Source organism: Nicotiana tabacum, chromosome 7 (assembly GCF_000715075.1).
Source record: "Nicotiana tabacum cultivar K326 chromosome 7, ASM71507v2, whole genome shotgun sequence".
NCBI classification, from domain to species: domain Eukaryota; kingdom Viridiplantae; phylum Streptophyta; class Magnoliopsida; order Solanales; family Solanaceae; genus Nicotiana; species Nicotiana tabacum.
In genome coordinates this window covers 117918562-117942700 of record NC_134086.1, presented here as the reverse complement: position 1 = coordinate 117942700, position 24139 = coordinate 117918562, and the positions used below count along the sequence as shown (strand labels likewise).

General features: G+C 34.1%; 2 protein-coding genes across 4 annotated transcripts; both read right to left on the bottom strand.

Moving 5' to 3' along the window:
* Positions 1-4737: 4737 nt before the first annotated feature.
* LOC142162249 (uncharacterized) lies at positions 4738-5301 on the bottom strand. Its single transcript, XM_075218579.1, has one exon. It carries the CDS (start codon positions 5299-5301, stop codon positions 4738-4740), a length of 564 nt encoding a protein of 187 aa, XP_075074680.1.
* Positions 5302-11495: 6194 nt separating this feature from the next.
* Positions 11496-22745, bottom strand: LOC107830836 (DExH-box ATP-dependent RNA helicase DExH9). 3 transcript variants are annotated; one of them, XM_016658501.2, is made up of 15 exons: positions 22650-22745; positions 22259-22549; positions 21729-21929; positions 21419-21637; positions 19095-19433; positions 18674-18778; positions 18342-18452; positions 17504-17754; positions 16429-16552; positions 16063-16345; positions 15828-15982; positions 13604-13753; positions 13269-13501; positions 12311-12575; positions 11496-11983 (listed from the first exon to the last, which is right to left on the bottom strand). In XM_016658501.2, exons 2-15 carry the CDS (start codon positions 22523-22525, stop codon positions 11705-11707), a joined length of 2982 nt encoding a protein of 993 aa, XP_016513987.2. In that variant the 5' UTR covers positions 22526-22549; positions 22650-22745; the 3' UTR covers positions 11496-11704. The 3 variants fall into 3 exon arrangements, with proteins under 3 accessions (XP_016513987.2, XP_075073638.1, XP_016513986.2); XM_075217537.1 differs by having other exon boundaries at positions 22684-22745; XM_016658500.2 differs by having other exon boundaries at positions 22259-22738.
* Positions 22746-24139: the final 1394 nt, after the last annotated feature.

The window sequence follows — 24139 nt, the reverse complement described above, 5'->3', positions numbered from 1 at the left end:
ATTTCTTGTGGTGCTGCTATCTCTTTCATACTTGTTGTTTATAGTATAACATTATTAAACAACATAAAGTCTTTAACTTCATATAGTAATATTATTATTTATATTAGAAAGGAATAATTCAAATAAATAGATATTAGACATGTATTTGCAATATATTACATTTGATATTGTTGTAACTAAAGTATTTACTAATATGAAGATTTAAGTAGTTTATTTTAAAGTTCTAAAATATTTTTACTGTTAAAGAGTAGACATTCTTTCTTTCTTTCTTTTTTCCTGTAATAAAACAATAAAAGTAGAAAAATAATATTGCAGAGAAAGAAAGAGAAGAAATTCTTATTGAATTTTGGGATGATTTATAATAGGGTAAGACCCCTCTATTTATAGGGGAAAAATGACTTAGTCACAAAATAAAACTCTCTACAAGATTGACATTCACTCTAAATAGAATTCTATTCATAACACTCCCTCTTGAATGTCTACTCAATAAGTAATATGCCTCGTTAAAACCTTAACTAAAATAAAACCCAATGGGAAACAAATCTAGTAAAGGAAAAAAAGTACACATATCTAACAATACGCCTTTTGGTTGTCTCGTTAAAAACCTTGCAAGGAAAACCCAGTGGGACAAAACCTTGTAAGGAAAAAAGAGTGCAACTCACATTAACTCCCCTTGATGAGAGCATCAATTCACATCCTTGAGCCTTCGCATCCCAATCTTGTGCACTAGTTTCTTGAAGGTTGACGTCGATAGAGATTTTGCGAACAAATCAGCCATATTATCACTTGAACGAATCTGTTGCACATTGATATCACCATTCTTTTGAAGATCATGTGTGAAAAATAACTTTGGTGAAATGTGCTTTGTCCTATCTCCTTTTATGAATCCTCCCTTCAATTGAGTTATACATGCTACATTGTCTTCATACAAAATCGTGGGTAACTTGTCACATTTCAAACCACATTTGTCTCGAATAAGATGTATTATAGACCTCAACCACACACACTCTCGACTTGCTTCATGAATAGCAATTATCTCAGCATGATTAGATGAAGTAGCCACAATTGATTGCTTAGTCGATCGCCAAGATATGGCAGTGCCTCCACAGGTAAACACATAACCTGTTTGAGATCAAGCCTTGTGTGGGTCAGATAAATATGCAGCATCAGCATAACCAACAAGATCGGGACTGCAATTATTGTCATAAAATAAGCCCATATCGATAGTCCCTTTTAGATACCGCAATATGTGTTTTATTCCATTCCAATGTCTCCTTGTAGGAGCAGAGCTATATCTTGCTAAGACATTAACTGAAAAAGTTATGTCAGGCCTTGTAGTATTAGCAAGATACATTAGTGCACCAATTGCACTAAGATATGGTACTTCAGGACCAAGTAGCTCTTCATTCTCTTCTTGAGGCCGGAATGGATCCTTATTCACATCAAGTGATCGAACAACCATCGGAGTACTTAATGGATGTGCTCCATCCATGTAAAACCGTTTCAATACCTTTTCTATGTAGGCAGATTGATGAACAAAAATTCCGTTTGCCAAATGTTCAATTTGCAAACCAAGACATAATTTTGTCTTTCCGAGATCTTTCATCTTGAATTCCTTCTTTAAATAATCAATTGCCTTTTGGAGTTCTATAGGAGTTCCAATAAGGTTTATGTCATCAATATATACGACAAGTACAACAAATTCCGATGTTGTTTTTTTTATAAAAACACATGGGCAAATGGCATCATTTATATAGCCTTCCTTTAATAAATACTTACTAAGACGATTATACCATATTCGTCCTGATTGCTTTAGACCATACAAAGATCTTTGCAATTTGATTGAAAATATTTCCCGGGACTTTGAATTATGTGCGTTTGGCATTTTAAATCCATCAAGAATTTTCATGTATATCTCATTGTCAAGTGAGCCATAAAGGTAGGCGGTAACCACATCCATTAAATGCATGTCAAGCTTTTCATGGACAGCAAAACTAATGAGATAACGGAACGTTATAGCATCCATAACGGGTGAATATGTCTCTTCATAATCGACACCAGGCCTTTGTGAAAATCCTTGTGCAACTTTGTACCTCATTTTTCTCATTTCTCTTGCGTACAAAAACCCACTTATAGCCAACAGGCTTAACACCATTAGGTGTTTGGACTACAAGCTCAAAAACTTCACATTTTGCAAGTGAGTTCAACTCTGATTGGATTATTTCTTGCCATTTTGGTCAATCAAGTCTTTGTCGACATTCTCCAACAGATTGAGGTTCAAGATCCTCACTTTCTTGCATAATGCTAGATGCAACATAATATGCAAAGACATAATCCACCATTATATCCACTAGATTCAACTTTGTCTTAATATCGATTGGATTTATTGATAGTTCCTTATTTTCTTGAGTCTCGGGCTCAGTGGATTTCTCATGAATCTCAGAATTTATTAAATTGTGGATTTCTTCATGAGATTCTTTCGTAGTGTCATTTTGATCATTTGCTTTCCTTTTTCTAGGATTTCGATCCTTATAACCTAATGGTCTACCACGTTTTAGGCGTGCTTTTGACTTATTAGCTATGACACTAGAAGATTGTCCAATAGGGACATCAATACGGATTGGAACATTCTCTGCAGGGATATGTAATTTTGTTATCCTTTTCAAATCCGTAAATGCGTCTGGCATTTGATTTGTTATTCTTTGCAAATGGATAATCTTTTGCACCTCTTTTTCACAAATAGAGGCACGTGGATCAAGATGAGATAATGATGGATTTTTTCACAAAATTTCCCGTTTGATTTCACCAACTTCTCCCCCTAATTTTGGGAAAAGTGTCTCATCGAATCGACAATCTGCAAATCGAGCAGTGAATAAATCCCCCGTTAATGTTTCAAGATAGCGAATAATGGAGGGCGATTCAAACCCAACATATATTCCTAACCTTCTTTGGGGACCCATTTTGGTGCGATATGGCGGTGCTACAGGCACATATACTGCGCATCCAAAAATTCTTAAATGGGATATATTAGGTTCATGACCCAAAACTAGTTGCAACGGGGAATATTTATGATAATTTGTCGGTCTGAGACGAACTAGCATTGCTGCATGCAAAATGGCATGACCCCAAACGGAAGTGGGCAGCCTCGTTTTCATGAGTAATGGTCTTGTTATCAATTGCAAACGTTTAACTAAAGACTCTACAAGACCATTTTGAGTGTGAACATGAGCTACAAGATGTTCCACTTTTATCCTAATTGATAAGCAATAATCATTAAATTCTTGAGATGAAAACTCAGCAGCATTATCAAGTCTAATAGACTTAATTGGATTATCGGAAAATTGTGCATGTAATCGAATTATTTGTGCCATTAATTTTGCAAACGCGAGGTTGCGAGATGACAATAGGCACAAATGGGACCATCTAGAAGATGCATCTATTAAGACCATAAAATATCTAAACAACCCACTAGGTGAGTGAATAGGTCCACAAATGTCCCCTTGTATATGTTCCAAAAACGCAGAGGACTCAATTCCAACCTTTGTTGGTGATGGTCTAATAATTAACTTGCCTTGATAACAAGAAGTGCAAGAAAATTCATTATTTAAAAGAATCTTTAAATTCTTTAATGAATGTCCATTTGAGTTTTCTATAATTCGTCTCATCATAATTGATCCAGGGTGTTCCAATCGATCATGCTAAAGTACAAAAGTATTGGAATCAGTAACCTTTTGGTTTACGGTAGAATGTGTCTCAATTGCACTAATTCTTGTCCAATACAGGCCACAAAATAAAGATGAGAACTTCTCAATAACCCTCTTTTGTCCAGAGACATTCTTGGTAATGATGAGATATTCAAGATTATTCCCATCTATTGTCTCAATATGATATCCATTTCGACGGATATCTTTAAAACTCAACAAGTTCCTCTTGGACTTGGAGGAGAACATTGCATTCCCTATGATAAGTATTGTTCCCTTAGGCAGAGTTATAGTAGCTCTTCCAGAGCCTTCAATTAATTTACTACTACCAGAAATTGTAGTAACATCTGCCTTACACATACTTAAATGAGAGAAATATTTCTTCTCTTTGAATATTGTATGTGTCGTACATGAATCAACTAAACAAATATTTTTACAATTGAACTTTGATCCAAGTTTGCTTTGAGAGATATCATATTTGCTGCAAACGTAAATAAAGTAGGCAATTTATTATGCATAAATGAACAAAGATTTGTTGTTGAATTCCCTAAAGGTAAGGATCATGTTCCTATACACTTTATAACCCACAATCTGGTAGGATCAATATCACTTTGACGTTATTGGAGTAATAAATATTAATTAAAAAATTAATAGTACAAAACTTTTGTATTCTTACGTGTGTATTCTTAAACACAAATCATTGTAAAGTGTGTTGCATTATATTTGCCCAATACCATAATTAATTACCAGTTCAAACACCACAATCACAATAGTACATCAATGATAATCACCATGCGCAAAACGAATACGATTTCATACCGCAGCGTTCATGTTGTATCAGCAGCCACATAATTAAGTAATATCAAATAATAGTAATTATTTAAAATGAATATTAGAACGATATTTAGTCAAAATGAACTAACATTATTTTATAAAATAAATAATATTAATGACTACTACTCATGTAAAGAACTATGGTTACATGATGTTTATTCACTAGCTACTAAGAATAGGCGAAAAATAAAAATAAAACTACTCAATTTTCTTTAACCACAGATCCATCACCAATCAAGTGGTCTATTTTTCCATCAGGGCACTCAAAGAAGTCTGCCACATCTAAGTGGGTGATGTCAAATTCATTGTCATAGACAAGATTAGCTTCATGGCCTTTATTCTTTAGAGATGCTTGATAAAGCTCAACCAAATGTCTTGGTACACGACAAATATTTGCCCAATGGCCTTTTCCACCGCAATGATAACATTCGGTTTTTGAACCATTTGCTTTTGGTTTCTCATCTTTCCCTTTCCACTTTTGGTGGTTATTTTTCTTTGGGGGCTGATCAACACTAGGAAAATTTCTTCCTTGTCCACGGCCACGACCATGCACACGACCACGACCACGAATAGGGTCACGGCCTTTTCCACGCTTAGCATAATGGGAATATACTTCATCCACTTCAGGTAATGGTGTAGACCCAGCGGGCCGATTTTCGTGATTTCTCATGAGCAAGTCATTGTTTCGCTCAGCCACAAGGAGAAAAGAAATCAACTCAGAGTACTTTTTGAAACCTTTCTCTCTGTATTGCTGTTGCAAGACCATATTGGAGGCATGAAACGTTGTGAACGTTTTTCAAGAATATCATAATCAGTGATAGTATCTCCACAGAGTTTCAATTTAGAAGTAATTCTGAACATCACAGAATTATATTCAGAAATAGACTTAAAGTCTTGGAGCCTCAGATGAGCCCAATCATATCGTGTTTGTGGAAGAGTGACCAACTTTAAGTTGTCATATCTTTCCTTTAAGCCATTCCAAAAAACAAGTGGATCTTTGACTGTGAGATATTCTATTTTCAACCCTTCATCAAGGTGATGGCGCAAGAAAATCAAGGCCTTAGCACAGTCTTGGGTGGATGCTTTAGTTTTGTCTTTAATGGCGTCTCCAAGACCCATTGCATCTAAATGGATTTCAGCATCCAACACCCATGTCATATAGTTCTTGCCCGAAATTTCAAGGGCAACGAACTTTCTTTTCATAATACCAGTCATAATTAAAAGAGGAGAAAAGTTGTACCTTAATCTTCTTGAGACGGTAGAGTCTCGTGCTGATAACATGTTATAAAACAATAAAAGTAGAAGAATAATATTGCAGAGAAAGAAAGAGAGGAAATTCTTATTGAATTTTGGGATGATTTATAATAGGGTAAGACCCCTCTATTTATAGGGTAAAATGACTTAGCCACAAAGTAAAACTCTCTACAAGATAGGCATTCACTCTAAATAGAATTTTATTCATAACATTTCCAAAATTTTTGTACTTTTTTTATTTTTTCTACAAACACTAATATTGTGTAATTTGAAATAAACATATAAAATCTATTATTAAAAATTTTGGGACTTAAATCACGGCTTTACTAGTCTCCTACTAGAGCCACTTGTTTACCCCTGGTATTCTTAGTCAAATTTTTATAGAGTCTCAATTAAGATAAGACTTATACAACAATGACAAGAACATTAAAGACAGTAAATGTGTCATTTAGTTACCAAATGTGAATAAAGCTGGTTGAATAATACCTTCATGATGGGGTAGTGGTCTGTAATAATTATTGACGTAATTAAAGGTGGCTCAACGGAACCAGAGGCCTAAAACATAATATATTAAAAGACCCTGAAACTTCTTTCATAAAATTCATATAATAAACAAATAAAATCTTAAATGACTTTGACCTAGTGGTGAGAGCACAATATATGATGTGTGAGTTAGGCACATATCATGTGGTATTGAAATTTCCCCTTAAATGAAAATGGCAAAGGGGTGAACCCATTGTTCATCTTGTTTTGAACCTTGCGACACTTGTTTCAAAAAAAAATTAGTTAAAGATAAGACACAAAAGAACTTGCTTTCTGATACGTGGATCAATCAAAATGTGACAAAAAGGAATATTTCATTTAGAAAATATGAGTTGAACTTAGAAAGAAAATCGTGAGAAACATGAAAAATTATTATACATAAAGGAAGAAAAATACAATTAATGAGAAGCTAAATATATTATTTAATTTAGAGAGAAAAAAAATTATCCTATTAACTCACTCAATCTTACTTGTATTATTTTAAAATATATTAAAATTTAAATTTTTTTTATTAATAATTATATAATAATATATTAATGATTCATATTTTTGGGGGCTTAAACATTTGGAGGCATTAGGCAAGGGTTTTACTTGCCTTTCCCTAGAGTTGCTTTTGCAAAGACTATAATTGTGTAGTATTATAATAGGCAAAATACTAGATAAATATTCAATTTTCGCCTCAATTGTTAATATGACAATTAAACTTACTCAATGATCAAATATACATTTTAACTTGACTCAAGTATGTCTCATAGACACTCAAATCTGACTTGGCACAATAGGTGTGTCGTCTTCACATTTGAGCGTATGAGATGTTATTTTGACCAATTTTCAGCAAAAAAAAAAAAAAGAAAAATTCTATTTCATTCCAAGTGCCCATCCCCAATCGTTCTCTATCTTCTATTTCTTTCTCTTAACATCCACATCCCATAAAAGATGTCCACCAGTGAGGCCTTAAACTCTTCTATCGCCATTAAACCCTCTTCAACTAGAGAGCCAAAATTCTTTACGTCTAATAATTGTTTTTTTTTTGGGGGGGGGGCTTAACCCAACTATTGTTCTTTCTTCCTCCAACTATTTGTATTTGTTATACCACGATAGAAGTAACGAACTGAAAAAATTCATTAGTTAATATTTAAAAAGTAAAATTTATATAAGCTGGGATTCGTGGGGGTGGGTGAGGGCCTCTTTTTTCCAGTTAAAATGTTTCGTTTTTCTTTCTCTCTTGTTTTTATATGAATTTTACATGTCATTTGCTAATTGTTACTTTGCCACATCACTCGCGCTTGGAGCACATGCGTAAGATCGCTCGGACCAGGGTTGTCAAGTTGAACTGTCAACATGATCATTGAGTAAGTTTAAATGTTTGTTTATATATTTTGCTATTATAATATTATTATCAAAAACACTCATCATAGATAGGATTCTTAAGCAGTTTTAAGTTGTTCAACTTTCACTTTTCATATTTGAATTGGTCAACATTAATTTTGCCTCAAATATTTGTAATCTTGACCTTTAAAAGTTAAATTGTATAATGTAATGGAATTATAGGAAAGAAAGAATAAAAAGAAAAAAAAAGAAAAAAGACACTCATCGTAAAAATAAATTAATATTTTTCGGAAAAGAAAAGGATGTATTTTGTTTTGTTTTAAGAAAAGAAAATTCTTACTTCTCGAATCATTGTACATTGCAATTTAAATAAGAAATTCTTTCTCCAACTCTAAGAAGCCTTTTACCACGTATGCATCTGATCATATATGTATTATCTATCCCAAATACTCTGAGCCCCTTTTCAACTTGTTTAGAACCATAAATTCCAAAAAAAATTATTTTTTTCTTAAACTTCATGCTCGGTCAAACAGATTCATATAAATTAGAACGGAGGGAGTAGTACGTATTACTCTATTAGTACAAAAAACTTAAATTCACAATCGTAACGGTGGGAGGAAGAGCGTGGCATAGAATTATTTCTATATCATTATTGAAGTAGACAAAGAAGATGGGGCGAAATAGTGAGCAAACAACAACAACAACCCAGTGGAATCTCACAAATGGGGCCTGGGGAAGATAGTGTCAAGTGTGAACGCAGACTTTACCCCAATTCTAGAAGAATTCCTGTTCTAGAGGAATAGAGAGGTTGTTTCCGAAAAGGCCCTCGGCTAAATAGTCAGCAAATAATGCAAGATTAGCACTAACAATGTTCTTTTTCAAAAAGTTGATGGAGCTATCTAAAGGTAACGGTCATGAAATTTGAAAAAAGCTTCACATTGTATCATTTTCTTAACGGATAGTGTATCATATAATCCTCATCTCTGTATTCCCTTTTTTTTTGAGCATTTTGGTTTTCACATCACAACAATCATCTTCGACACTCTCACTATTGAGGAAAAACAAAGCCAATGAAGTTAACAAAAGCAATGAAGAAACTCAAGTTCTGGTCAAGAAAGAAGAAGAAAAAGAGAGCTCCTCTTCTTGAACAACCACCATCACCGCCACCACCATTGCTCTCCTGCTATTATCAATGCCCTTATAATTACCCAATTCAGCCGTCAGCACCGCCCTTGCCGCCTTGGTTCGAGTACGAGCAGCAGCAATTACATGACTCCATTTTCACAACAGAGCAAGGTTCAACTTCGACATCAGCAAATCTAAACCAAACTCATGGCACTAATTCTCAGCACTCCAATAATGTTAGTGAGATCAATCAACCAAAGGCAACACCGTCGGATAATATTAGTACTAGTACTTTGCCTCAACAGTATATGGTTCCGAATCAAGTGTATGGTGTACCTGTGACAACAGAAGCAAGAACAGAGAGAGCTGGTGGAGCTTTTGGGTGTGTGATCAATTTATTCAGGTGTTTCTTTCCGTGTTTTCATATTCGAGAATTAAAGTAAGCCGTGTGGAAGGCTGAAGCAAAGCATATAATATCAGGCTACCATTTCCTTGCAAAATTGAGCTTCCTATTTCTTGTATATTAAAGTTATTCAGGAGTGATTTTTTTATCGACTTAATCATTTAGGTCAAGTAACTTTGAAAACATAAATGGATGCAAGGTTGTTTTATTCATGAATGTGAATGTCATGCCTCAGCAACAAAACCTCACCCATAGATATGGGGGCCTTTTTCTTTTAGCCCGCGCCGGAAATTATTTACATTCGGTAGCCGAAAAAGTGTATAAGATTTGTATAATTTTTATATATAACATACATAATGTATATATATACCAAAAATATATACAAAATAAAATATGCATTTTTCGACTTTTTTACCATTTAAGAATTAATTTTGCACTAGACAAAATAGTCATTTAACTCATTTTCCTAATATTTAGGACTTGAAAATTAATTACTATATTTTAAGTATTAAATCATTCCTTATTTAAATTGGGTAGAAAATCCTAAAATTTAGGACTTTAAAATCAATTTAATTTTTACCTTATATTTAACAGTTAAATGAATTAAAATTTTATGCATTAAAATCTTTCTTATTTGAATTATGCAGAAAGTTCTACCATTTACAACTTTAAAACTGTTTAGAGTTTACTTTATACAAATCTATGTTTAGGAGTTTAAAATTAATTAAAATTTTACTTATTAATTTTTTTCTTATTTAAATTATGTAAAAAGTCCAAAACCTTTAAAAATATTAAGAGTTTATTTTATGTAAATCTTACACTTAAAAACTTATATTATATTAAAAGCACAAAGGCCCTTGGCGAAATATGTTCGTATTTTTTACCCTTTTAAAATTAGAGTTCACCCTAGACAAAAAAGTTATTTAATTATCTCCCTAAGATTTAGGACCTTTAAATTAACTAATTTTTTGAAGAATTTAAAATAAACTATATAACCATATTCTATTTACCAACGCCATATCTTTTAGACAAGATAATTACTTTCGTTGTCTTTTAATTTTGATACAAAGTTAGAAAGATTCTAAGTCTATATGAACGAATACTATGTATCTTGATTACAAAAAACAAATATTACCGCCATGTAAGAAATAGACATATAGATTTCAAGGGGGAAAAAAGACTCAACTCGAGAAAAAAATCATAACATATTTTAAATCTTTAAATCTGTTTGTTATATAAAAATAATTTATTTTCTACATAAAATATTTATTTTAGAATGTTGACAAATTAAATTAGGTTTTATTTATTATTCTTCATGGAAATGGAAAACTAATTATACTTACTTATAATCTATAGTCGTAATAAATATTGTTTACTAAACCTTCCTCTACATTAGAAAAATCAATTCTTTAAATATATAATTCTCTTTCTACATAAAATATTTGTGTTAGAATCTTAAAGATAAATTAATTGTGAAAATGTTACCATTTATTTTAAAGCTTCATTATTTTTTGTATTCATTATTTGATAATTAATAATAAAAAAATGTTATTATTTCCTTGTAGGGTGATTTTAGGAATGCACTATATCTCCTTTTCAAAAATTTAAGTTATTATTCAATTTTTCAAGCTTTTAATATTTTTAAAAAAAATAATAACTATTTAATTAATATTATTGGATAAAGATCTAAGAAAATTTGCTTAAAGAACAACTTCCTGAAGACTGGCCTAATTAGGTGACTGAAGTTTTATGAAAAATTACATTATTTAGTAGATATATTTGGGAATGTAGTGACGCATCTACCGAATAAACAATCAGGTTAAATATTTATATCCAATAGTTAAAGTTTATAATATTTTGATGAAATAAAAATTTTGACAAATTGTGACGTAATATAGTACTATCATTGGTCTAATTGATAGTCGAAATTTGTATTACTTATATTCCAAAGAGATGTTAGACGAGATACAACAGCATGCATATTTATTTCTTATTTCACACGATATTATATTATATAACTAATTCAACTATATTCATCATCTTTGTATGTTAAGAAGATATTGTTTCAATGTATACAATAATTTATTTATTTATTTTATATATTTTATATTGAATGACGCAAAACACACGTACACTAAAGCTAGTATATATATTCCCTATATATGTGTGTAGTAGGTAAATCAATGTCTAATTCTTACGGAACACATATGTCAAAAATTATACTCTATTACATTGAATAAAATGAATTTTTTGGGCAAGTAAATGAAATGAATTTGTATTTCATATAAAAGGAAAATTCCAGAAAATTGACAAAACCGAAACAAAATCTGACTGTATGCAGTTTGGCTTAATTTGTATATCTAATGAATCGACATAGTTGGTTTGGTCTCGATTTACATAAAAACGGAACCATGATCACTCCTACACTTAAGTCGCATAAATAGTGGGCATCACCTCCACCTAACCTAAACCTCTGTATATGGACACCATTGACGGAAATGCCTCAATTTTATATCTACAAATACAGAGATGCCGCAAAGACAATGTCCCTCTTGATCTTGGCTACAGCCTCTTTAAATTTTGCCTCATGCTTTTCATCCCCAACGGCTTTTGCAGCTTCTATTAGCTGCTGAAGAACTTCCTCCAGTCTCCTGATAGCCCTGATTAAACTGCCCTCAAACACCTGAGTAATCTCCATTATTTCATAAAACTTAGATCCTTTAGCCCACGCATAGACAGCCTCCATGATATCAGGCCGGAATGAACTCACAAAGTTCTCAACGTCTATTTGGACCTATTGAAAGCACAATGGAGTTAAGACAAAATGGTAAACAAGAAAGTGATACTTTGCATGACAAATCTCTACCAAGTAGTTGCTCTTTTGGTTGCAGATTATGGAGGGTCTTCGGTAATTAGTTTCTCAATTCACATTAACAATTGAATCAGATTCAACAAATTAAACTCATGTTACTAATTCAAATCGCTGATAACGTAGAAAATGTTTAATAGTGCCCGAAAAACTGAAAGTTAGATAATAACCCAATGACATGTTCATTCAGCTATTGTATTTAATACCATAATTATCAAGCTTTATCAGCATAATTACTCAGATGATGCATACCTTGCTCTCGAGCTGAACTTTTGCAACCCTTCGAGCTGTATCTTGTAACTGCGCAAAGAGCAACTCTAGCTCTTCTCTGGGCTTCTGAGTATCCTGAAGCTTTTCTTGCCACACAAAACAAGAGAGAAGAGAGACAAGCTCCTCCACTTTAATTTTCTCGAAGGTCCCATTATACATCAATTCACTCAAGGTCAACTCATCTGCGCTGCTGATTAAACAGACAACGTTCCCTTTAGACTCCAGGACATCATCACTTTTGATGTATCTGCATAATTCCCACCTCATAAGAACCTTCATGCAATTGACCAATCAGAGCAAAGTCATAGAGAACATAATTCTGGGGCAAGAAACCATGAGAGAATACATAACATGATGAAGAAGCACATACCATACCAAACAGAGGAACCAAAGTGTATGTCAGAAACATAGATGGTTCAATAACTCCGCTGAGGTCTCTTTTGCATTAATGTTTATCTTAAGTTTAAAAAAAAAAAAGCATTTGCCATACCACATAGAAATAGAATTAACAACAATTCTTTGCAAGGTTCTCTCTTAAAAGCAGGCTACTTATCTGTAGCTCATAGTCTACACTGTCAAATCCAAATATACCCATGAAAGTACCCAGATATCAAAGGAAAAGGATCTGAATTGGATTTGGGAGGATGATGGGCTCATTACAACACTAGAAGCATTTTATATGTTTAGTACACCTTTGAAAGGGTAAAACAATTGGCAATATAATACTGATGAAAAAATGGAGAAGAAAAAATAAAAAATAAATAAAGCAGTTCAACTGTTAAAAGTTTCAGTAACTTTATGAGAGGAAACAAAAACAATACGAAAAGCATGTTACTCCTCTAATTCTGACAGCTGCAATAGCCAACACAGCGCAACTTCAAAGAAGAAACACAGTCTGCAAAACCAATATAAGGTTGGTAAGATAGAGAGGTGAATATACCCGAGTCTCCTGAGAACTCTTTTCCTTGCTTTAAGTTCATCTTTGAACGCTAAGGCTTTTGAAGTACGCATTGCTCTCTTAATTGATCTGATTTTGCCAGTAAGTTCTTTCTTCTTATGCAAAACCTTAAGCTTTTCTTTTATGAGGGGAGACGTTGCTATCTTGTGCTCTTCAAACAGACTCTCCAAGGCTTCTATCTTACTTGAAGCCTTCCTGTACGTGCTACTTTGAACCTGCAGAACAAGCATCAAATGAACACCAAGCTAATATGCCAGCAGGTTAATACCAGCAAGTCGGGGGGTGGTGATGGGAGAGATATAAGCTCTGCTTTTGACCTTCATGTCATCTTCCGGGTGTAAGAGAGGCATGCCCTCTCTTGAAAATCTTTTGAGAACTTCAGAAACCTTCTTTAGTGTATTTTCTCGAACTTCCGAAGGCAAAAGATCCTTTGGTATCACAAGACGGACACTGCTCAAACTATCAATCTGTCAATAATTTGTTTAGCAGAAAATACATCAGGTACACCAATAAGTGAACAACAAGTCTAAATTTAATTTGCATGAACGACATTGTAATTAAATTCTCACTTTCATGACCTGCTAGAGAGCAGATACATGCAACACATGATTAGATGAGAAACGATTTTCAAAATCTATGACAAATCCCAGCATTCAGATGCAGAAAGAGAAGGCAGAAGACCAGAAAAATTAAAACAAAGAAGTGACGACACTGCAAAAGTAGAAACAGGACTAGGGTGTTACCGGAATGATTAGCAGTTAAAACATCATCTACACTGTAACTCCATCCATAATAGTTTGGTAGTAGTTAAGGTAATACAGGAGGATGTAGATCAAAATAACCTGACTTAAAAGGTGTAGCAGGAATGTTCTCCTCTTAATTTTTCCCTTTTTGAAAGTAAGGTTGCACTGAGAAATGACAAATTACCAAGACTACCGAATTTGTTCCAACAATATGTACAGAGGAATATATTGTTACCTTTCTCAAAAATATGCACAGATGAGTATCAAGAGGAAATTGCAGATCTATTTGTACTTCAGCACCAAGAAAGAATCAGCTATGCTTTATCTAAGTAGTTTTTTGGCGAAATACATAAACGGCCCCTTGAAGTTGTCCTAGACGACCAACTGAACACCTCAACTGAGCCTATTTTCAGTTGGACACTTCTTCTCCACTAAAGTACGACCACGTGAACCCTTCACGCTGACATGGCAAAGTGTGTGCTTTATACTCAATTCTAAGCGCGTGAAACCCTCAAAATTAAGGTTTTTTTTCTCTTTCTTTTAAATTTAACTTTATTTTATGTGGGTCCCATTATATTTTATTTTCCACACATTAATTTTACTTTCTTCCCAAAATATTCCATCTTCACCAAACCTCTTCTTCACCACATCTAAATCAAACAAAATCCACATTTTTAAATTTTAATCAGTTACAACAATGAACAATCCGATCCAAGCAGCCATGAATTTCTAGTTTGAACAGCTTGAAGATTGCCTGATGATTTAGGCTACGACTCAAAACACGCAAACAGAAATCACAAATGCTCAATTTAGCTGCTTCAAATATTGGAATAAAGAATTAATCTACATCTGTCCTTTTGTTACCTTTCTCAAAATATTAGTAAATCTGTTTTTAACATCACTGACGATTCAGCTAAGCCAACTACATTTCATTTTGATAAGAATCAGGAAAATATTTGGTAAGCTAATTCACCTTTCCAACATGATTCAAAGGATTAAGATCGGACTCAAATCTGTTGCATTTGCTCAATATCAAGGGACTGAAACACAAGAAAGAGGTTTTTCTTCCATAAAAAGAAAAAATTGTTGAAGTGAAATTCCGATTGAAGAAGGGTGAGTGGTGTGTTTGAACTTTTTTTTTTTTTTTGCAATTTCCCCTCTTCTGCAAAATAGTTGCTGAAGAAAACTGGAGACGGGGAGGAAGGGCTGGAGACGAGATGGTTCTGCTGGTGAAAATCTTCACTTAAGTGGGTTAGGATGATTTTTTATTTGGGTTTGAGAAAGAAAAACGTGTAGGGGGTTTTGGCAGCCATGGTGACCAATTAATTAGGGTGGGCAGATGTTCTTTGGGTAGGAAAGTTAATAGATAATCTTTTTTTTAAAAAACAAATACAAGTGCCATTTAATGATTTGTCCGTTTGACATGTCATCCGCAATTGTAATACACGCATGAGGTTTGTTGGTCTCTGGTGTTTAGTTGACCTACTTTATTAAAGGCAAGAAGTGTCCAACTGAAAATAGGCTCAGTTGAGGTGTTCAATTGGTCGTTGAGGACAACTTCAAGGGGCCGTTTATGTATTTCGCCTAGTTTTTTAGCTGAAATGTAATTTGTGAAGGACTTCTGCAACTAAAATGTAGTCTGCAAGTCGCAAACCTACCATCTCTCACTAGCACAGGTATAGGTAACTCTATCCAGTAAGGCTTAGGCTCAAGGGAAAAATTTTCCTAGCATCTTAACTTACAAAATTTAGTGTATCATCAGATATTGCTAGCAGCAAAATATGCATAAGGAGCTTACCTGGGACAAAGGAAGAGAAACAACAGCTGGTTCCCCGGCATTCTTCAACGGGACAATTTTAATTGTCTTTCTACCAACCTCATCCTTCTGCACTATACATCTCGTAAGTACATCTATCGTATAGTTTGCATCCTCCGGTTTTTTGTTTGCATCATCTGAACATAACATTCGACTAAAGGTTAAGAATCTAACTTGCAAGAGAACCCAACTACTGTCCAATTAAATATCATCTCACCTTCAGAAAGACCTTTCACCCTTTCAAAATTAATTATTACTCCCCATGTGACCTCTTCTTTGATGGAGAAGGTTGGAACATCATCATCAATCTTCGTACACTCAATGCATACAAGCCTACCAGGCTGCAAGAATGGCAAGCAATATTTTGGAGATAAAACAATGTTACGTACATCCTTCTTTAAGCTCTTATATTGTTCTAGAAGACTATAGTATCTCTCAAGGCTATCTTCTTCTTCAATCACAATTGAGTCTCTCTCCTCTTCAAGAATTTTTGCTTGTTTCTGGCAAGAAAACGGAAAAAATAAAAACAAAGCCTAAAAGAACTTTAGAGAGAGGGAGCCAAGAGTTGAGCCAATTGACAAACCTCAAGATCAGGAATTGCACGATCTGCTTGAAATTGATAGAACGAGTCACGGAGAAGATCTTTAGGATCAGCATCTTTACACCGTATTTGATTTAAAAGCATGTTATAGCTTAAATGGAAGGCACTGACATACACAAACAAGGAGTCAAAACACAACGTTGGAAGTGATACGATGATTAAGAAAACTTTTGTCTGTGTGTGGTGGGAGATAGGGTGACAAATAAGACAATGCTGAAACGGCTGTGTTCATCAATTTAACCAATTATTCATTTTTTAGTAGTGTCAAATAGCTGCATAGTTGTCGTCAATGCATTATTTGCAGTCTAGATATACACATGACATAAATATTAATCAATGTCTTTTTTTCCTTTACGCACTGCTTCTTAACGGAAAAGAACATATTTCTGATCCTCTAAGAGGAAGAAAGATATTTTACTCAGGGTGTTTGGAAGATAACTACCCCCAGAAGGTAATTTGTTTCAGCTTGACAGCACTCTATGAAGCATGTTTGACTCGAGATAATCTCAGCAGAAGGAACATACCCATTGTTAACAGATGCTACGTGCCAACACAGTATAGAAACCAACAGTCACCTCCTACTACACTGCTCAGATGCTACAGATATCTGGAACACGCTCTTTTCAGTTTTTGGACGAAGTTGGCTCATGCTAAGGATACCTACATATTCTTGGAAAATTGATATATACATCAGGACAATCTGGATTTTTTTTTTTTGAATGGAAATCTGGAAACGCTTCATGCCTGTATTTTTTGGTGTGTCAGGACAGAAAGGAAAGAAGATGTTTTGATCTATCAACTCCTAATCAGACTCTCAAGGCCAAGTGCCTTCTATTTCTATAGCTGGAGTAATTTCCCCCGTAAATTCCCCTGACACTTTTTTGGACTTTGTAGCTCCTTATCTTTAGCATAGGGCACATCGTAATGGAACTAACAAACTCGCTTTGGTTCTTACTATCTTTTGTACTATTTGCATCTGCTTGATGCCATTAATGAAACCACTTCACCAAAAAAAAAAAAAAAGTTCTCGACATAAATGAGTAGTCAAAAGTGGCACCTGTTTAATGCATCAGCACTTCCTTTTAGCATGGATTTCACTGTAGGAGGTTCAAGCTTCTCATCAACCATAAGGATGCAGATCCCACGTTCATCAATCCCCCGACGACCAGCACGACCACTCATCTGAATATACTCACCACTGGATATCCACCTAAACTTGTCTCCATCAAATTTACGAACATTTGTGAAGACAACAGTTTTTGCAGGCATGTTCAGACCTATACTGAAGGTCTCTGTGGCAAACAAACACTGCAAGAAAATCATATAGAGTTACATGATCCGAATTGAGCTTAGAAGAGTCTCTTACGGAGGATAAAAGTATACCGAAACTTTTATGCATATATCAGTGCAGCTGCACAAGTATCTGTGTATCTATGACTTCAGAGGTACTTTGAGATGAGGTAAACAAATCTGGAAGAAGAAAAAAAGAGATGATATATATTCCTCTGGCACCTTCATAGAATATTAGAATGATGACAGAAGTATTTCGATGGAGAGGCTTAGCAGGCATTGAACGCTTAAACAGAAGTGTCGGTCCCAACTAAAACAGGAGAGTGGTCAACTATGAACAAGAACTTTCTAGCCAATATAGAAGGCAACATTAATAACCAAAGCATCATTCTATCACTTAGTTGAGTTATTAATATGCCTGCATAGAACATTCTAATCTACTCTATAACTGCAGAAAAATTTCAGGACATAAGATAAATATATCTTTAAATGCAAACATAAAGTTAATCAACTTCTTGGATTGAATGAAGTCAAGTAGTAACATAAAAATCCTTCTCCTAATAGGATTAATTCTTTGAAGCAATTAAAAATTATTTTCTCCCTGCCTTGATGAATCCTTCTTGGAACAGGATTTCAATCACTTCTTTCAATATAGGAAGCAAACCAGAATGATGCACACCAATTCCACGTTTCAAAAGGGGAAGCATATTTGAAACCTGCAATGTCAATTATCAACAACCAGTCATTAGTAAGAACTCTTTCCAAACATCAAGAACATGAAGCAATAAATTTATCGCATAACTGAACCATCCCAGGAATACATGGTGGGGAAACAATGGTAGTACTTAGTAGGAAAAGAATCTCAGTGTTTCACTTGTAACCACATATAAAATCTCACCTAGGGCAACTATAATAAAAAAAAATATAAGATGCTTACCTGCGGTAGCTTTTTATCATCATCCGATAAAATGTCCATAGCACTCCAAAAAATAGTTTCAATATTCACCTTCTCATCATCATTGTTAAGATCCATTTTAGCCATCTATTTCCATATTGAAAAGGCAGAATAGTTAGCGCATTAAGCAAGACTTAGACAGAAATAGATGTTCTCATGTGCCAGCAAACAAGTACATATAATTCTACACAATGGAAAGCTGGTTCAAAGGTGGATAGAACAAAATATACTTCTACAGAATGAATATCATTTCAAAAGTTGATGGCATGTTCTCTTCTCTCTGAACCAGATGAAAAGGGGATATTACAGAGAAGAAATTAGGAAACTTGTATGTTGGTTTGCCAACCTCACACAGAATAGCCATCTAAGAATTATTCGCTTCAGCAAAAGACACAAAACATACCTGCATTGCTAGAAATTCACACTCTCTTTTGCTGAAGCTGAAACATATTACAGGATCATATTGCCGCTGAATAATCATTTTAACCATCTTGAATATGTCACTATCTTCACCAGATTTGCCAACAACCAGACCCTTCTGCCACTTGCCGTTCTCTCTTTTCTTATCCCCTTCATTGGCTGGAACTAGAGCATTTAAAGCTTTCTGAAAACTATCCTCACGAAACTTCCCTTTTTCATCAACCACCAAGTATAATCCATCACCACCAGAAGGAAATATATAATGCTGAAGTGGTGTGGGTCTGTAGTCCGTATAAACAATGTGACATGGTTGCTGATGGACCTGCACTATGACAAACCAGGTTAATATCCGACCATAAGATTCATAAACAGGTTAAACTTTCAGAAATTAGTATCTCATCAAAACAAGGATAATTCAAGATCACTCTTTCTTAGTGGTGAACTATTTCAATAATAAAAGCTCTCCTCATCATCTCCCATTGTGGATAACTTGATACCTCAAGTCTGGGCTGGCCAGAATAACTGGTATACAGCTATTGATTTGCATGCAGTGTCACAAAAAGAGGAGAGAGATTCATGAGACATGGGTCTCCTGGAAGATGGAGAAAGAGAGGCAAGGAATTAGGGTAAACCCCCTAAGCTTCTACCTTATTTAAGTTTCTTTTGCAGGTTTCCAGGATGAACTAATGGTCCAGCTGAACCTAGATAATGGCTTTGTGCCCGTATGCCAATCTTTAATCTACAACTCTTTGATTGGATTCTCTCTCAAAGCATCACCCTACAATCTAGATTAGCCCATGCTCCAATGTATTTATGTTCTTCACTAAAGGGAAATGAGGCCATAAATGACCATCGTATACTTGGGCACGGTCGATATACATCACATAAAGTACGCATAATATAACAGGCAAACGTTCTATTTTTCCTAATTATAAGTAGCAGGCAAAGATTACAACATTTCTCTTAAACCTCGAGTGTAACATCTCGTAATCAAATAACAAGAAAAAAATTAGAGGATGTCACACTCAAGATTTCAAAAAATATGCTAGTTCACTGCATATCATATAGCAATCAATAAACTACACATCAAATCAAACTAAATAGGGATTCACAATAAAGCAAGGTTTAGAGGACACAAGATAGAAACCAAGCAATTTAGGAGTTCAACACTGACTCGTGAACACCATAAATGTCAGATTATTTGAATTATTGATGAAACAAAGCCAAATCTTCTTCACCCTTCAATACATAACTCTAACATGTCCCCACATATCCAAAAAAAAAAAAAAAGTGCCACCATCCTCCATATCTAAACAAGTGCAAAAACTATCTACTTCGTGAAGCAGTTTATGAAGGAAGCAAGATTTGTTTTTTTATATTACTTTCAAGACTTGAGCAACGTCATTAAGACAAACAAATTCTTAAACAGAAGACCAAAAGCAATCAAGAAATACATTACTCCAATTACTCCCTCCGTTTCAATTTATATGACACACTTTCCTTATTAGTCTATTCCAAAAAAAAATTACACATTTCTATATTTGAAAATAATTTAACTTTAAACTTTTCATTCTACCCATTTCACCCTTAATGAGCAATTTTTATTGCGCCACACAAATGTCATGACCCCACAAAGCTTTTATCCCTTCATACTACAAGTGTCAAAAACCTTCCTTTTTTCTTAAACTCCATACCAAGTCAAACCTAAGTTGCGCGGACTCTTCGATTTTGGTGACGTCCCCATCCCAATACGAGACGGGGACGGGAGCGGGATACGTCCCGGATTCGGTCTACTGACTTCACTTTGACCAGAGTCCATCGACAAATTTGGAAGAAAAATTGAGATTTTGATTTCTCAAAATCAAAAATAAAACAGATTTAGGAGAATGAAAGAATAATGTCCATCTTGGAGAATGAAAATTGAATTCTACAATATTCATGTAAATTTTTCACAGAATATCTCTCAAAATTTACAATATTTTTATAGCTCTATTTTTTATTAGCCGAATCCCCGCACCCTTATCCATATCCGGATCTGCAACCCTGAATCTTAAAATTTAGATTTTGCCGAATCCGGTACTCGGATCCGTCCCGTATCGGATACCTGCACCCGAGTCCGAACAACTTAGAGTCAAACTAAGTCATATAAATTAAAACAGAGGGAGTATATCGTAAGAATCGCTCCAATAAATTTTCGGTTGTTGTCATTGATATTAAAGTAGGACACCCTATCCATGAACATATCAAATGGTTTCTAGCATCAAGCATGCTAATCAATATCAATGTGTTTATACAAGTTATTGATACCTTTGCAACCCAATCCGCAAACTCTTTAGCATTGGGCACCGTGGCCGAGAGGAACACAAAACGAGAATTTTTCGGGGCCATAACAATACTTTCCTCCCAAACCACACCTCTTTCTCTGTCACGCATGTAATGTACCTCATCAAAAATAACCCAAGCCACCTCCCTTATAACATCTGATCCGTTGTACTGCATACTACGCCAGATCTCTGTAGTCATTACCTGAAACCAAATCATACCTTAGCCTCCCCTGAAACCCCAGCATGAATAAGAAAAATTATGAGCAAATGCATCGAACAAAAACTGGGTATACCAAGCAAGAAGCATTTGGATCAATCGTGACATCTCCGGTCATCAAACCCACATCTGAAAACTCCTCTTTGAATTCTCTATACTTCTGATTACTAAGAGCCTTAATTGGTGAAGTATATACTACTCGCTGGTTATTCTTCAGACACATGGCAATCGCATACAATGCAACAACTGTCTTTCCAGCTGACGTGTGTGCTGATACCTACGGACACAACTTCAAATTCAGTCCCACCACCATTAAATATAAAATAATCTTAACTAAGATGTATGTGAGATAAGTGTCAAATTTCAGAGAAACTGAAAAAACTTTAATTTGCCCTAGATGACATTATTTGTTACTCATGATACGGGCCGAATAAAGACCCCAACTAATTCGCCATTTAAACTTATCTTGATTGATTGATTAATTCATACAACAACTACGCCTCAATCCCAAGCAAGTTGAGTTGGCTATATGAATATGTATTACTGGCTGCCAGCCTGCTGCATTGATTAAATTAAATTAACTATTGGGAAAAAAAGTAAGCTTACCATGACGGATTCGCCATTATTAAGGCAATTGATAGCTTCGGATTGAAAAGGGTCAAGGGTAAAAGGGAACTCTTTAGCAGGTTTTGAGTCTTGTTGAGGCAAAGTTGAAGCAGCAGAGGGAATATAGCCTTCTGGGTATGATACATCATGCACACATGCAACTGCTTCATCCACTAAACCACTTTGTTTCATCTGTTTACTTGGAGGAAGTATAATATTACCCTCATTATTTGAGAATTCTTGCGACTTCCTCTTAAAAGAACCCATCTTTCACTATTATTAATCCACAACCTAAAACAATTCAATGAAAGAAAGCCGTATTCAGTCAATGAAAACCCTAAACTATTTTAGAACATGTACAATATAAGAAATCAGTAAGGGTGAGGCAAACCAAGGGCGGCCGCGGCTCTAGGGTCTTCTCTCACCTTAGGCCCCCAAATAAGTCATTGATCCTTCCCCTTCCTCGGTTTTCTTTTGGCAAGCCCATTAAAAAAATACTAATTTCTATATAAAAATACCTCTCACTTTTAATTAAGTATTTAATATGAGAAGTAAAAAAAACTTTTCAGAGATATATATAAGGATAAATTTGTAAAAACAAATTGAATTCTTTCTTGATTATATAAATGGACATTTATTTTGGACCAAAATAAAAAAGCAAATTGGTCACTTAATGTGGACCGGGGTGAGTATATATGTAATTTATATTTATACAATTATTGATAAAATATTTTAAATTTTAATATTTATCTAAAATTTGGTAGATGTAAGATTGAATGAGTTAATACGATAAAACATTTCTCTCACTAAATTAAATAATATATTTACATTCTCATCAATTCTATTTTTCTTTTTTTCATATTTCTAATTTCAATTCAGATTCTCTAAAATAGCTTCTTCTTCTTTTTTGTCACATTTGATTGATCCACACATCAATAAGCAAGCTCTTTTATGTCTCATTTTTTTTTAACTAAGAAATCCAGAGACAAGTATCGTAAGGTTCAAAATACGATCGATAATAGGCTCAATCCTTTTATCATTTTCACTTAATGCTATATTTTTGTATAGGGGAGAATTCAATACCATATGACTTGCGCATAAACTGCGTATTATATGTTATTTTCTTACCACTTTTTTGTCTCAATACTATATGGATTTTATGAAAGAAATTTCAGTGTCTTTTAATATATTTTAGTTTTAAGCCACCAATTCCGCTGAGTCGCCCTCATTAATGATCACCAATTATTTATAGATCACTGCCTTATGAACGTGTTATTCAACCAGCCTCGTTCATATTTGGCAATTAAATAACACATTCACTAATTGTTAACTTATGTTAATTGAGACTCTATAAAATTTGATTGAGAATATCAGGGGATGGACATGTGGCTCAAGTAGTAGACTGGTAAAGCTTTAATTTACGTCCCCTTAATTTTTTAATAATGAATTTTATGATTTTGTTTCAAGTTAGACAATGTTAAAGTTTGAAAAAAAAAAACTTGGACAAAAGAAAGAAAAAAAAATATCTACTCTTTAACACTAAAAATATTTTAGAACTTTGAATTAAATTACTTAAATCTTCACATTAATAAATATATATATTTTTACAACAACATCAAAGGTAAACAATATATATTTAAGAATATTATACTATAAATAACAAGTATGAAAAAATGGCAACACTAACTTTTTTCTTCATATGTGTGTGTATATGTACTAATTAGAAAAGTATAAGGTCTTCGATTAAAATTTCGCGTTAGGCCACAAATTTTATGGAACCGCCCTTGAGGCAAACGAACCTTGTTCGTAAAGAAGAGATAAAACGTTTTAACTATTGAAGAAACACTTCCACAAACTCTAAATTAGGAGTTGAAATGGGCA

Excerpts from the sequence above, each read along its gene's own strand:
- LOC142162249 (XM_075218579.1), bottom strand. The coding sequence starts at position 5,301 with ATGGTCTTGCAACAGCAATACAGAGAGAAAGGTTTCAAAAAGTACTCT.
- LOC107830836 (XM_016658501.2), bottom strand. The coding sequence starts at position 22,525 with ATGGGTTCTTTTAAGAGGAAGTCGCAAGAATTCTCAAATAATGAGGGT. Across the intron at positions 13,502-13,603 it reads ACCCGGAAGATGACATGAAG|GTTCAAAGTAGCACGTACAG; the intron begins GTCAAAAGCAGA and ends CTTGTTCTGCAG. Across the intron at positions 11,984-12,310 it reads AAGTTCAGCTCGAGAGCAAG|GTCCAAATAGACGTTGAGAA; the intron begins GTATGCATCATC and ends TGCTTTCAATAG.